A 15,941-nucleotide genomic window follows, 5' to 3' on the forward strand; every position below is an offset into this window, starting at 1 on the left:
TGAAGGTGCAGGTTTAAAGGTGCTATTCACTTCCTATTTCCAAATAAAAGCCTTTTGCTATAAATTTCATATTTCCAAAAAAAGTCTTTGAAGATTATTTTCAAAGGGACAGCTTTTGCACAAATACACAAATGTAACTACATTCATCTTCTGTGTGGCATTCAAACAAATTGATAAAACCTCAATTTTACCACCAACAAGTTTTTAAGCAAATCAGGTCTATGTGCAGCAACATGAATTCACAAGTGTTACCTCAAAAGAGGTGGCAGATCAGGGAGAAGGCAGGACTGATCCTTTCAACAGCAGCCTAGATTCAAACTGACCTGTGACCTCTATGTTTTCCATCATCTTAAAAACTTGTTGAGCATTTTATTTATTTTTAATACAGTGACCGAGATGAACAATCCTGATAGCAGCATCAGAGAGGTTGGTAAAAAGTAGATTTCCAGAGCTCAAATCAATTTAGGTCTTCACTTACAGAAGCATACTTCCAGATAATACCTGCAACTCAGTCAATTCAATCAAAAACTAGGTAGTAGGATCTCATAGATCTGCAGACAGCTCCAGTGCACCTGCTATTGCGCTGCCTTAAGATTCTGAAAAATTTAATTTCTATTTGGAAAGGCAACTACCAAGTACTGCACTAACATAATCTGCAATTGCTGGCTGAGAAAGTCATGAGCGGCAGGCAATAACTGAGCGACTCTCAGAGATAAAGATAGTACTGAAGGAGTACTGAAAGAAAAATTGTGCACCCAGGGCATTTTAGAAACAGAACTGAACAGCAAAGGCTTTGACCTTGTAACAGAAGAAAATAAGAATAATTTTCTTTAAGATTATTCTAGACATTTTTTCCAAATGAACAGGGAGAATAAGGAGGCAGAGAAGGAGAAGGTGGAAGATGACTCCTGGAAGAGGTTCCAGCATTCTTCCAACCTACAGGTTTTTGAGTGAAGATCTTGCTGATGGCAATTTAGTCTTTCGTTGCAACAGCTCTTAAAACAAAAGGCAGCTTTTCATGAACAGCTGGACAAGGAACTCTTTTGCAGAACAATTAAGTTCACTGCACTTATCCCCAAATTTAAAGTCAAACTTCAATATATTTGAAGTTAACACCCAAAATATTCCTACAGAACAAAATGTTTCCTTTTTAATAAAACTAATTCAAAAGAAGTTAAAAAGCAGACTTAGGACAATTGTTCCTCTCAGTAACATTTTCAGAGATACTGTGCATTAAAAGATCTTAATGGTCACATAAACAAAATGAAATTTTGTATGGCAATAATGCAAAAATATAAAAAATTAGGTTTCCTTTAGACTATGCTGCAGTAAATTTTTTCCTAATCAGTGATAAACTATGCCAAACACAGACCTAGAAAATTTAAGATACACATTCATTATGTTCAATGACAGAATTTTTCTCCAGATTTGGTCCTTGAATCTCAACTCAAATATAGAATGAAAAAACAACCAGTACCAAAATAAGTACTCTGTTCTGAAAAACATCATCTTATTTCATGTTGATAAACAAAATTTTGCAGCATACTTGACTCTCAGGAAAGGTCAGGCGTGAGTCATGTCATGATCTGAAAAGCAACCAAACTGGAACTTAAATAATGAGACAAAACCAGTTAAAGCAAATGATGCATGCATCCATTTTTGTTTGCTTTGACTATTTTGAAGAGAATAGGATCTTGAAAAAAAATAATCTGAAAATTAATAGCGAACAAGTATAAACTACAGTTTTCTTCCCCATCAATGCACCTGCTCCACACTCTTATCAGACTAATAAAGGAAGCTATCAAAATATTTCTATTTCCTCATCACCAGTCTCCATTCAGTTAAAATTACTATAGTCAATTCCAGCTTGGCACTGTTATCTTAAACCAGTCTGCAGCATTGCACAGCCACATTGACATCCATCCATTTATAATAATGGTGCTTCTAGATTTATTGCATCACTACTTTGATATTACTGGCATCAGAAGATTGCCTAAGAACACTAGTATGCTGGCACCATTATTAAAACTCCCTGATATTAATGGCAATACAGATGCTGCTTCATTTGTGATGAATAGCAAGGCTAGTAAGTATAGGAAATGCAACAGTCATTACTGTTAATAGTTTATTGTCTGGTTACCAAGGAAATCTTACTCGAGTATGGCAACACAGTCGGGCAGATTTTCGCTCTCAAAGAACTAAGACTTAATATACACCAAATTTTCAAAAGAGATTCTAGCAAGGTTTCCCAGGTAACTGCAGCTACTAAGCCCCAGGATCCCTTTATGATACCATGTGCAAAACTACACCAGTCAAGCACAATCAGAACAAACAATAAGTTGGCATTCCAGAATGGAAGAAAATCTCAGTGAGTAAACCCAGCTCCAAAAACCAAGGGGGACAGGAACTCATTGACCAACTCACTTCTAGATTATCAGGAAGTGACCACCCTACATACAACAAATACCTGAATTCCTACCTTTTCTACTCCCAAGCTTTGATACTTAAAAGTATATAAAAGTGTGGTTTGAACTTTGAGGGTTTTTTCTAAAAACTAGTGGAAAAAAACCACAGAGGCCACCATATTTTGATGCAACTGCTAGTCATTCTCTGATACCTGAGCATTCCAGTTTTAAAATTTGTTGTCTTATGATTCCATAAATAGTCTCATGTCAAACAGTTTCATGCACACACAAAACAGTAAATCTCTTTGGTGAAGTTTCACCAACACTTAAAGATAGCATATACTCTGTGAGTGTACAGAATAAAGCCTTGACTGCTGTGTAATTAGTACCAATAGCTCAAGAACAGTGGAAAGGATAAGAAACCCAGTCCTCCTGACCAAGTAAACTAAGAGAGGAAGGCTAGGAGAGTATTCACTTCTGATGACTAGATGAGGTGGGAGCAAGACATTTCCACACAACGTTCTGAACTGAGATACCAAGTTGTATTTGAAAGCACCACTCAACAAGAAAGCGGTTTAAGCAGCTGGACAAATAAATCTGATTTACTCAAACCAAAATCACAATAAAGCTAGCTTTTAGGTTTTTGTCCCCATCTGCTGAGAGAAGATCAATTAACTTGTACCATGGCTACGTATATCTAACTCACTTAAAGATTTTTTTTTTTTAACTTCCATTCGACATTGACATTTTGAAACCTGAAAAGTAGGGTTTTAGAACAAGAAAAAAATGGGACTTCTACTTATCTACTGATCATTACCCTGACACTTTCAGCCCTCACGTGGGAAAACCACCAATGCAAGCAAGATTTATGACATAGTGTTCTGCAGTTCTTTAAGGTGAATACAACTTTTGGTCAGTTAACTGTATAACAGGTCATCCCATAAGCATTCTGATAACTCAAATGTAAAAATCCATTTTAAAATTTACTGATTTCTTAAACACCACAAGAAATTTATCTTAAATACTTTATCACATTGCTAGAGGCAGAACAGTAAAAACTTTAGGTAAATTATTTACAACTATGTACTGTGAAAGGTTGGTCTTCAAATACTCCAAGTAAGATTTTCCAAAAAGAAGTCTGCATGGTGATCACTTATTTCTTTAGATTACTCATTTTGTCAGAAGCCCTTATGACACAACATTGGAATACCCAACTTGAATATTCAACAAGAACATAAAAAGACTAAACTAAATTCTAGCTTTTGTATCCTCAGTTAGTAATTCTTGGTTCCATGTAGCTACATCACTGGTAAAACCACTCTTAAAAGCTCTGAGGATCTCTGAGACCCTATTGCTATTATAATAAGTAACACAGATAGTCTATAATGTAAAGGAAGTAATAAAAAAAAAAAATGTACTTACAAAGCTAGGCTACTCAATACGTATTGTACGTGCTCACATTCAGCTGGGAATGATACACAGGCAGACGTGAAACAACAGAGTGCCGTCTGAAGCACCTGAAGCTGAGGCAAAGGAACCTGCCATCTTCCAGCATAGTCTTCAACAACCTAACAACAAAAACATTGAAATATATGTATTACAATGGAAAACACTCTCTTTAGTCAGAAATAATAAGTAGTTAATACAATACCTGCTTTATCTCCCCTCCTTCTCCCTCAGAAGTAGGATTTGTAACCAAAAAAACTGACCATTTTATGTTATCAAACCAAAAAAATAGACACTTTATGGCCTAAATTATAAAAGATAGACCACAAAGGACCTTCAACTATTCTCTGCATAGGGTAAGGCAGGAAATACTTTATTTTTACATAGTATCACAGTAGATACTACACTCTGCATTTAAACACAAGTTTTTCTTTTGCAAGAGGATACAAATTAGAGAGTCTAAAACAATATCCAGAGATTCCATTCTAAAAGTTTCAAAGAGGGGAACAACTAGATCGTGCTCTTCTAGCCTTTATGTCAGCAGAGAAATGCACAAACATACCAGTCACCCTTTCTTATCTGATCAAATAAGTTTGACCTTTTTTATCTGTATGATGGAACCAAGGCCAGTTATGCCCAGATCCATAGTTATGGAACTGCAACACTATTTAGAGAAATATGAAGGTGAAAAATAGGTGTTTTGATGGAGAAAATGGAGAAAAATCCTGGCCTGGTCATCTAGTCTATCTTGTTTGCGTTAATAAATGCAAATTTCTGGCACTGCCTATGCCCACATTGGGAGGCTCAATAAACCAGCACCATCTGATATCTCTGCACAGGTGTCCCTACACTGAAGTCCTCTGAAAGGCCCAGTCCATTTAGAGCACTCCATATATAAAACACAGAGCACTGAGTTCAGCACAAAGCATAGCAATAAAACAGATGTCCGTAAAGGCACCCACCAATTCTGTGACAGTCTAGTCATTATGCTGCAGTCCCCCAGCAAGCAGAAGGCCAAGGGCTTTGGGTCATGTCTCCTTTAATCAACAGCTATGACAGCTTAGAATACTGCATATAAGTCACGAGACTGAAAACCGTATTTCTTCCATGCTCTGGCTCATAGCTTATCTCATTGCACTACAGTCAGGCTCCCTTTGCTCACTTGTCTTATTTTTTCATCGTAACGGCACAGCTTCTGTATAAGCAGAAGGGTGGACTAGCTGCACTTCAGGGCCTAGGGCACTCTTCTCCAGCTGAGGAAACCTAACTGACATCATCTACACCCCAAGAAAGTGAGAAGCAGGTGGGGAAACACGGTGTCATCAGCCATGTTGAAAAGAGAAAGCTAAAGCACTCCATAGCATATGGAAGAGACAAGTAACTAACTGGCTTCAGGAAAGCTATGAAGTGCCAATCCCAGTTACACCTGGCCACCTATCTCAAGAGCCAGGCTGGCCAACAAAGCATAGACTAAACCAAAAATCAGATCTATCCCTCTTCAGGATTTCTTTTCGACTTGAAAGTCTGTGAATCCCACTCAGATTTGTCTAATTCCCCATGAACTAACTAAAGGGCTTATAAATCAGGTTAAGTGGCCTACATGTGTAGTTCCAAAGCTATGTGCCTAACTTTGTTTAAGGCTCTGCAACATGAACAGGCCGGTGTCCCATTTCTGACAGTTTGGTTATAGCTGCTCCAAAGCAAAGCAGTAACTGATAATGGGACCAGTAACTTTTTCTCCTCACCAACGACACCTGAGACTGATTTATATTTTGTAAGTAGATTTTGACTTTCCACCAAATTTATTTTCATAATTCCTGTTTGAAAATCTGTTAGCTTAATGCAGCAAACACCTAGGTCAACTGGAAGAGAATTAGCAGACTTGTAGATAAACACTCTTCCTCTTACAAGGAAGAGCAAACACTTTATAAAACAGTACTGCCTCACACATCTATTGTGAGTTCTCTGAAATAAGTTTAACAAGGTCCCTTGTATAGGAAAACACAAAAGCCTTAAGAGAAACAGCAGATGGAGAGAATGAACGTCTTTCAGTGGTTTTAGCCTCCAAATGGTCAAAGGTAGAAATAAAACAGCCATGGGAACATGTCAGTTCCCACTATGATGTTTCACAACACCTTGACCCAAGAGGCACAGTACAGATATGTTCATAAAGGGTTTCAAGCAACAAGACAACATTTTGTGGTGATACTGGTTTTTTTTTCTTGGTAGCATAAAGTGCTAACCGTAAAGAACTGTAGAAAGGATTTATGACAGTGAGTGATGAAATTCAGCATAGACAAGTGTGCAACTGTACTTGGGGAACAAAACAATCCAAACATGTAATATGATGGCCTTCACACTGACAATTACCACCCAAGAACAAGACTGTGTTGGTATGGTAGATGTTTTAATGACACATCACCTCAATGCTCATCACCATGGCCAAGAAAGCAAATTAAGTATTAGGAGAGTATTAAGATAAAAATAAGCAGAGTGTTAACTGCTCAAAACCATAGCACATCCCCACATGTATAAAATTGCATGCTGGTTTGCTATCTGCCCAATCCTATCTCGAAAGAGAATACAGTAGGCCTAACAAAAGCTTTGATGGAAAGCAAGAAATGCTAAGTAGCAAAATAAATTTCACATAAGGATCAATGCAGCTAACTGAGACACTTTAGGTTGTAAAGAAATGACAAGTGCCGGGGGGGACACCAAACAACGTTGGCAAGCAGGATCAAAATAAATTACAGGACGTAGTTCTTCACACAGCATGCAAGTTAAGCTGTGGAGCTCCTTACTAAAAGGATGCTGTGGATGCTGAATGGCAACATGAGTTGAAAGAGGCTGCATGAGCTGATAAAGATATCCACCAAAAGTTACTAACTGCAGTAACTTAGCTGAACCGAAAATAGATAGAGAGGGGAAAGTTACTGTATTTGCTCGTCTCATTCTTTGGTTAGGCATATATGAACTTTTGGTAAGATTCTGGTCCTAATGTCAGTGTATTGCTTCTGCAAATAATCAGCATTCAAGAGCAATACAACAAAGACTCATGCTGACAATAAGAGTTAGACATTGTACTTACTCTCTGAAAGGTGCAGTCCTACTGTCCACATTTTATAAAGTCCTATACAGTCCTATTAGTTGCCCTTGCTGCACTTACAGTGCTCATCTGAACCCAAAGCAAGCTAGTTCAGGACCTAAGTGGCAGAGAATAAATAGCCTCCTCTCCCCCAAAAAGCCAACAGTCACTGTCTGCATCAGCTCTCTGAACCGGCTTGCCACCCCACCACAGAAGTACCAGAGGCAGCACAGAAAGGAAGATACCACAACAGCAACATCGCCTTTGTCAGGCAGTTAGTCTGCAACTCAAATGTATCCACAAAAGACTCACAGCAAGAGCTCCCCCCACCCCAAACTGGTCAGGAATTATATGAATAGCATACTTTTTTTTCTGAGCATGGGTACCTGAAACCATGCATTTGTCAGTCCCAGGGGAAACAAAAAGGAAAAAAAAAAAAAAAAAAAAAAAAGAAGTCATCTAAAATTGGTCAATTCTCAGCAGACTTGCAAAAAATATCAATAAGGGAGGCGGGGGGGGGGGGGGGGGAAGCTAAGCTAAGTACGAAATAAATTCCAAACCACACTCCACACACATTCTATATTGGGGGGTCGGGGGGGTACAGGTGGAAGTAACGTATGTTTGGTTTACAATTCTATGTATACTTCAATGTCTGTTTTTAAGTGATCTCACGGAATAGCTTTTTCTCTAATAGAAACTAACACCTTTTTTTGTTCAAAATACTCAATATGCCATGCTCTGAAACAAGGCTGTAAACAAGAACACAGGTAAAGGTTTATACCAAAAAGAACCCCCAAAATAAACAAAGAACCCCCAAAACTTTACCACTTCTGACATTTTTCAAGGAAAACAAAAGTCAAAGGGACATGCATACGTTGACCCTCATGTTCTGAAGTTGTGTCATCAGAGCACTTCAGAAAATCAGACAGATTGAGTCCTAAATGCTTTATTTAAAGTTTATGTTTATCAGCACATTTTTAACAAGCACATTAATTTCAATATAATGAAGTCAGCCAAACACAAAGCACATAACATTGTCAAAACAAAGCGGCCTGTTCCTTGTCCAATACACAGTGCAGAAAACCAGAAGGGAGGTGACATTTTTATGTGACTTTCTGCAACAATTCCCTTCAAGAATTAATTTTTATATACTTAGACCCTCCATGCATCATTCCCCAGTCTGTCTTTACCTTTTAAATTACTACCATTCATGAGGAGACTGGGCGGCCTTTTGTCTTCCCTTTCTCATTCAGTGCAGATACAGATACTGAAGGGGAGGCTGGAGCACCTTTCTGAACCAACACCCAAGTTCAACTCCCCCTTTCTCCCACACCAATACACTACCTCCCCTTCTTTAGTATGTCTGAGTAAGTCAGAGGAAAATCCATGATTCTTAAGTGCAATATCAAGACCAGACTTATCAGTCTCCTATAGGCAGTTTCTAAGCACACAGCTAAAGCAACTAACCCCGAAAACATGAAGGTAGTAGTAACGCTTAAGAGAAATAACATTGCAAATAACTAGATTTACAAATACGTAGGACACAAGAAACAAATGTTTTATGCAGTGCTAGGCCTGAAGTTGCTACAGGTTTTCACGTCCCTCCCCACAACAAAAAAAGAAACTAAAAAGAAACAAATCCCACCAATTTTGAAGTTTTGTCATGACTGGGATTTTAAATTAAGTTACTCCCATAACTTTTTGTGCGATTTAACAGTAAAGGAAGTCACCACAGGATTAAAAACACAACAGTTCTGTGAGTACTTCTGTTCATAGTTTTCAGAAAAAGAAAGCTAGTTGGCAAATATAGTGGTTGACATTTATCATATAAGCAAATATAGTGGTTGTCACAGAATAGAACAAACCAAAAAGGATTTAAAATGCCAAGCAAAAAAGGGGCATGTTAAAAAAAAATAGGTTTCCTGAAAATTAAACACCATAATTAAAAGCAACACCTACCATAGTTGCCTGTTCAGTAGAAGTACCAGAGCAGCTTGGATACCAAAGTTCAGTTCTAGAAGAGAACTTGAGTAACACTAAATTTATTCTACCTAGAAACACCAGAAGACATAATCACACCTTTTTTACTGTCTTTTTAACCTATTTAGTGGATGAGGAGCATTTTGTTTTGTTTCCGCATATAAACGAGCTAACTGTGTCCTTACAAAAAAGGATTCCATTATCTAATTAGAGAGTAGAAGATTTTAAGATGACACAAAACACTACTTAACAGATACAAGTTTAAAATGGTTTTATATGGTGCTAACTACGAAAAAAAAAAAAAGGATGTTAGCAATGGCTTTGCTGCAATTCACATGTGAATATTACATAAGAAGTAACCAAACATAATCACACTTCTGGCAAAAGAAAAAACATCACCCAGCAACAGCATGACACATCCTATGAGACAAGTGTCTGCCAAAGCTCTACTCTTAAAAGCTAAATGCTTCCCCCCACCCTTAATTACCGAAATCTCATCCATTTCCTCAGCCTGTTTGAGGCAAGAACAATATCTAAGACTGGGTTCCATACACCCATTACATTTAGCTACCCAAAGAGCCCATTTCCATACATGTTTACAGTCTGCCACTTGTGCCACAATGAAAACTGTATTAATCCTAGAAAAGCAGTATTGGGCTACTTGTAGCATTGTAGTAAAAGTGCCTGTGTAAGACTTTTATGACTGAAAGATAAACATTTATATTGAAAGAAGTAATATTCCTCCTCACCTTTTGATTAGCTCCCCCCAGAGTGAAAGTCAACTAATTTAAAGAATTGTTTTGATCATAGAGAGAACTGACAATCTTGTGAACACTCACATGAATGCATATGTCCAGATCACCAGTGATATTAGTAAAATACGACTTAAGATGCATTTCAAGTAAAAAGTACAATTACTTCTTTCCCTCATCTGAACAACTACTACCCAAAAGGACTTAACTTTTTCATTTTTGCATTACCTACTGCAATAAATGTGCTGCTTTTAACTTAAAGAAGCCCACTTAGCAAGGCTATCAGACAGACTATGCTACACAAGCATCATTCAATGGAAATCCTTCTTTTTAGGTATAAATCCCTGCAACTCCTTTCTAAGTTACAATCTTGATATATCTTTTCCAAGCAAAACTCAAAAGCTAATTTTCATACAAAGCTAAACTTTGAGACAAGGCATTCAAAATTGGAGAAGTAGCAATACAAAGAAGTTTGAGAGCATGAAACAGAAAAGTTCCAAATTGGAAGGAGAAAAACGTTACAAAGATCAAGAGAAGTATACAACGTATTTGTACATTCGTGCAATGTTTCCTTTTTTAAAATACTAACTTGGTAATCCTACTTTTAAAACAGGGAGATAATTTCTCAGGGTACGGCTAAAAGGAGAGCAGGCACAAAAGCTGAGGAGAAGCCAGTACGTGAATAAGAAAAGACTATATAACGTTAATGACAAAACAAGAGCACTGAAGACCGAGTCCTTCGGCTGACCCATCTGCAAATAAAGAGATTGCAAATCAACTACGATTGTGAATTCTCCCAAGAAGCTGACTGAAAACAGCCATGTGCACTACATATACCACAACCAAGTCTTGCACGATAGTGGTGTATCAGATTTCCCACCAAGTGTCAGAGAAAAGAGTGCAAACACCTAACCCAGGACACCCTTCCTTCCACACAGGTAATCGTCAGCAGAACTGAATGCTCACACTTGGCATTCAGCTTGGGAGTAAACACAAGCCTGTGCTCGCCCCAGCTGTGTTGTAAGGATTTCCTTTTAAACCCAAACTTCACTTGAATCTTGAGCAGTGTAATACTAAACTGCTAAGTAGCAAATTGAATATGCTTGTTTTCACCAGCCAAACATGGAAAAAAGATCCAGTAAACAGAGAACACAATGACAAGTTAATTTTTAAATTTAAACCGTTTCAAGTAGTTATGGTATTCTTTGATACACAGGTAAATTTAGTTACTGCAATGTATGGTTTGCCCTTTACAAGCTTTCACATAACTAGCAATGTCACACATTAAAAACAACCCGAAAAATGTCAGTCAAATAAGTCAAATGTGACTTTCAACTATGCTCTCAAAATTTGAGCAGTTAACAAGTATAAAGCATATTTATTCAGGAAGATACAAAAAACCCCTAGAACACCACAAATCATTACAAGAGAAAACAGGTGGTTAAAAATTACAAATTCTACCTTTTCAAAGAAATAAGCTTCAAAGAAACAGAAGAGATCACTTTGCACTACTACTACTCATGTGAGCAAAATTTCTGTAGCTAAACTTTAAAATAGTGTATGGAGATCAAATATGGATCCCAAAGGTCCAAAACATAATAAAATAGAAGTCTAGCATAACTTAAAGGTTTGGTTTTGGTTTTTTGTTTGGTTGGTTTTTATAAAATATAAAAGCAGCTTAACAACTATTGACTCAAAGTTCAAAGTACACGTCAAAAGCAAGTACTTTCAAACGCACATCACAAAAAGTGTGAAAATGTATTAATCCCAAATTCAGAAGAATAAACATTCAAGACATGTATATTTTTCTGCCTTCATCCCCACAAAGCAAGACAGACAACAGTTGAGTCATACACCCCTGTATTTTTTTTGTCTACTAAAATAAATCCAAGAAACACTATCTTCTCTAGTGCGTTACTAAATTCTATTTCTTAGCTTTTGATTTTATAAACCCAAGAATTCTTTCTCCAGCCGTGACTCAAGATACCACCAATTAACGTAAGCAAACCAGGTAATCTTTATTTCAGGAAGTCAGATCCTACCTGGAAGGCCGTAAGCTGATGCCGCGGTAAGAGCAGCTCGAGTAGTGTTTACACTTCACGGTATTACCCTGTTACTTTAGATCAGACTCACCTTGTGTTTATTTTAGTCAGTACAGAACAACATAAAATAACATCTAGTACAGTTATGCAGCCATGTGGACAACTACAGAAATGCTGGGAGTAACTTGTAGTATTTTGATAGCACTTAATGTTAGAAGAAAAGATTCGGAAGAGAAAATGCAATTCCAAGCCAGCTGATAAAAACTATACCCACCTCAAGTGCAACGAAGTAAGCTATATTCATTTTCCAGCTCGCTGTTAAGGTCTGTTTTCAAATCAAGAAAATGTGGAAATGCAGCCTTCTAATTATAGAAGTACTCCCTCCACACTCATACCAAAAAAACATAACCATCTACACTATCTTCTCTGCCCTTCATCACTTGTATTTCACTCACACAGGAACCTCTCAATGGCTCTGGTCCCAGAGCAATCTCATGAAAGAATTTCAAGTTCTGCATACAACATAAGAAGTTGAAAGTCATGAAGCTCCTCCAAACGTTTAGACTGAGGGCGTTTCCTGCCAGGTACCACCTTTCAAATTTCTTTAAACCTACAAAGTAGTTACAGGCGCCTTGTTCTTTTGCTTGCCAAAGCTGGGAACAGTAGACTTGCTTTTCCCAGCGTCTAAGTAGTTTCAAAACACGACGAACTTCACAAATAGGAAGAAGTGCCAGATCAGCAATTTTTAGAAAGTAACACAGAAGCAGCTGGTGAGATGCATAAGCTGGGCACTTATCTTCCAACTGTCTCTTTTCATTCCCAACTACAGAAATCTTGGTTTTTGTTTTTCCCCATGTCATCAATCTCAAATAACAATCTAAGAAAACACTTTATTCCGCTTTTCCTTGGAAGATTTAGGCTGTAATGACTCTGTATGACCATGCACACCTACAAAACAAAAAAAGAGATCCCAGAAGCTACACAAGGGTTTAGAGACTCCACATTCTGACTTCAGTTTGTATCATTAAACTGTGATTACACATACGTTTAAGGAAAATGCTCTGATAATCCGGTCATCTTTTGTAACTGTTCCTTAATCTACTACTTGAAAGTGAAGTTCAGCTGCAATACTCCAGGCCTCAAGAGTACTGAATCTGGCTGTTTACAGCAATATTTTACCTTTCTAACGTATTTCAAGGATGAAAGACATGTGCATGCCAATGCTTTTCAAGGTATAAGGCACTCTCTTTAAGATCAGTGAAGAGGTCTTTGCTTCTATCTACAGAAAATGGCTCTACAGACCAAAAAGTCTTTACACCTTGCTTCACTTTTCCTGTAGCTCTTACTGCGAGATGTGGATGTGCGCATACTTCACACAGTAGCGTAACTATAAGCAACCTAAACAATATTCTTTTCAGCTGACACCAAGCTTCATCACCATGATTGAAGCACAGCCACATATTTTAATAGGTTGTTATTCTGAAAATAAAAATGTTTCTTTTGGGTAGTTCAAACTCATGCTATTATTGCTAAGCAACTACTTCTACAACTGCTGTTCAACTTTCGACACAAACCCAGGAACATAGGAGGAGGCAAATTAGGACATTTAGAAGTGCCAAATAACCATTAAGACAAGCAAAATTGTGTTATCAGTGCAGAGTGGAATAAGGTGGAGAGGCTTGATCTGCAGAACAGCCAAATATGACCTTCAGAAGATCTGGATAGAAAAGTACAAAGCAACAGGCTCTCACAAAAACTAGAGCCAAAGGAAAAAAAATGCACTAAAAAAGAAGACATATCTGGGGGGGGGGAAAGAAGGCAAATCTAATAAAGCAAGACAGTATTTAACTGAGAAGTTTTGTTTTACAACAAATGTTATGAGAAAGAGATGGCCTAAACTTCATAATACTTTCTGAAGAAGAAATATAAATACACTGCATCACTTATTAAATAGGCTGAGGGCCTATCAGCCCTCTGTATGTACAGGTATATATAGACCAGTAAAATTACACCACTGTCAATCTCACAAGGGTAAAGGAGCACGCACAGCTTCATTTATTGTCAAACCACAAACGTCACACAGCTACTAGCTCTTCACACCAGTACACTAACACCAGTGAAGAGATTGTATTTATATAGTTAAATCAGCAGAAGAATCCCTTACTAAAAAACATGCTTAAACAAAACACAGGAGATTATATTCTGAGTGAGCACATGACTGCAGATCACACACCAGGCCAAATTAAAACAACAACAAAAAAAATATCCCTGGCGACAAAGTGTTAATATACTAACTCACTTTCATCAGGATTATTTAAACTATGTGCTGTTAAAAATAAAATTTAAGAGAAAAGAAACAAAGCGCTATATATACTGAGAGCACTGGCTGCCCATGTGGAGAGTTCACAAACTCGAAGCAAAACAAAGTCGGGGAGAGGGCTTGGCAATCTTTCTACACAAAATAAACTGCAGGAGAAGTCAAGGTCAAGTGATTTAGATACTCTACCAGTAATAACTGCAATACGACTATTTTATAGGAAATTCCTTCCCTGGTCTCATCCTCTTCTGTTCACTACTAAGTCCTAGCTTTGCCTGGGAAACAGGATTGGCATTAGTAGATGAAGCTATCACTGCCCGCACTTCCTCCTTAACACAAGGAATTCAACACACACACAGCAAGTGCAGCTAGAAAAATTTAAGATAAAACTCTCAGCATTCAGCAGAGGCAGATGTCTTTCCAACCTGCCAACGTAACCAAATACGGTTGTGATTTCTTACAACTGTAGTTTATGCCATACTTCCAAAACCATTCACTTCTCCTTTTAATGGCTTCACAATCTTTTTCACACGTACTAAGTTTAGAGAGATCACTAAGCAGAAGAAAACATAAAAGGATCGATGAAACCAAGCAGCAACCTGTGGGCTTTTTGAGCAGTATGCTACCTGAGATGATTTTAAACATGCATTGGAGTAAATAATATTTCAAACAGATGTTTCACTGGATGTTAAAACAGGAAGAACAAAATAAGGACACAGAAAGGCATTTATTTAAATGGAAGAAAACAATCGCAGTGGTGAGGTACGCAGCCAAGAAGTGGACGAAGTGAAGTAATTCCACACAAAAACCCTCTAGACTGCGTTCTGGAAAAGAGCAAGCAGCACGTCTGAAATCTACCCAGCCTAACTAATGTTTCATCAACACCTGCTGATGAAAGCAACTAGGAAAAGCAACCTGTTGTTGCTTGTTACTTCGCAAGGCGTACAGAAAGAGGTTGCGAAGAGCACAAAAATTCCAGGGCCGCCTGAGGAAACGCTGCTTTCCAAAGAGAAGGGGAGGAGAAAAAAAAAAAAACAACAAAGCCCAATAATACTACCCCGGTCTAATTTAGCCACCGTTATGGGATCTGTTTCCGAGGCCCTTCTTCCTTCCCTCCCTCTCGCCGCCCGCCCAACTCCCCAGCCCGGGCAAAGCCTCCCGCAACCGGTTTGCCCCCAGCACCGCCGCCACCGCACGTGTCCGCGTCCGCCGGGCCCAGAACCGGCCGAGCCTCCCAGCAGCAGCAGCAGCGGCGGCCGGGCCGGGCCGGGCCGGGCCGGGCCGGGCGCCACCCCCCCCCCCCCGCCGCCGCCGCCCCCCACCCTTCCTCGCCCGCCCCCCCGCCGGTCAGGCGCCTTCCCTCCCCTCCCCCACGCAGGCCGCCCGGCCTCCCCCGGCGGGCCCTCAGCGCCCGCACCCCGGCCGCCCCCCGCCGACCGAGAGGCGTCGCCTGCGCTCCCCTTCCCCGCCCCGAGAGCCGGGCGCCGACCGGAGCGGAGCGGAGCGGGGCGGGCCGGGCCCCTCCCCCGCTGGCCCCCCAGCCCTGCCCCGGCGCTGACCCCGGGGCCGCCGGGGAGCGGCGGCCCCGGCAGCCCGGGGCGGGTGGTTGGGGGGAGCGGGGGTCCCGATCGCCGCCGCGCCCGCCCGCGGGGGGGGAGGGGCGAGGAGCGGGCCGGGGGGGCGGGGCGGCGCTCACCTGGCAGAAGCGGCGGCAGTAATACTGGCTGTTGAGGAGGGCCGGCAGGCCGGCGGGGGGGCCCGGCGTCACCAGCGCCTCCAGCTCCTCGCTGAGCCGCTCCGACTCCTGATCGCTCTCGTCTTCCGCCATGCTGCTCCGGCCGCCCTGCGCGTACCGAGCGCCCCCCCCCTGCCCCCGCCCCGCCACGCCGGAAGGAGCGCCCCCCCTCCCCGCCG

The 15,941-nt window shown here is 40.1% G+C and overlaps 1 protein-coding gene across 1 annotated transcript in view; it reads right to left on the reverse strand.

The window, feature by feature from the left end:
* Positions 1-15,899, reverse strand: part of ZNF654 (zinc finger protein 654) — a 37,434-nt gene extending 21,535 nt beyond the window's left edge. Inside the window, exons 1-2 of the mRNA XM_069785516.1 lie at positions 15,724-15,899; positions 3,828-3,973 (exon numbers count right to left, since the gene is read on the reverse strand). Of these exons, the coding sequence (XP_069641617.1) occupies positions 3,828-3,973; positions 15,724-15,855 (278 nt within the window). The 5' untranslated portion in view covers positions 15,856-15,899. The remainder of the gene's footprint in view (positions 1-3,827; positions 3,974-15,723) is intronic.
* Positions 15,900-15,941: the final 42 nt, after the last annotated feature.

The sequence above is a fragment of the Haliaeetus albicilla genome, chromosome 6 (assembly GCF_947461875.1).
Source record: "Haliaeetus albicilla chromosome 6, bHalAlb1.1, whole genome shotgun sequence".
NCBI lineage: Eukaryota > Metazoa > Chordata > Aves > Accipitriformes > Accipitridae > Haliaeetus > Haliaeetus albicilla.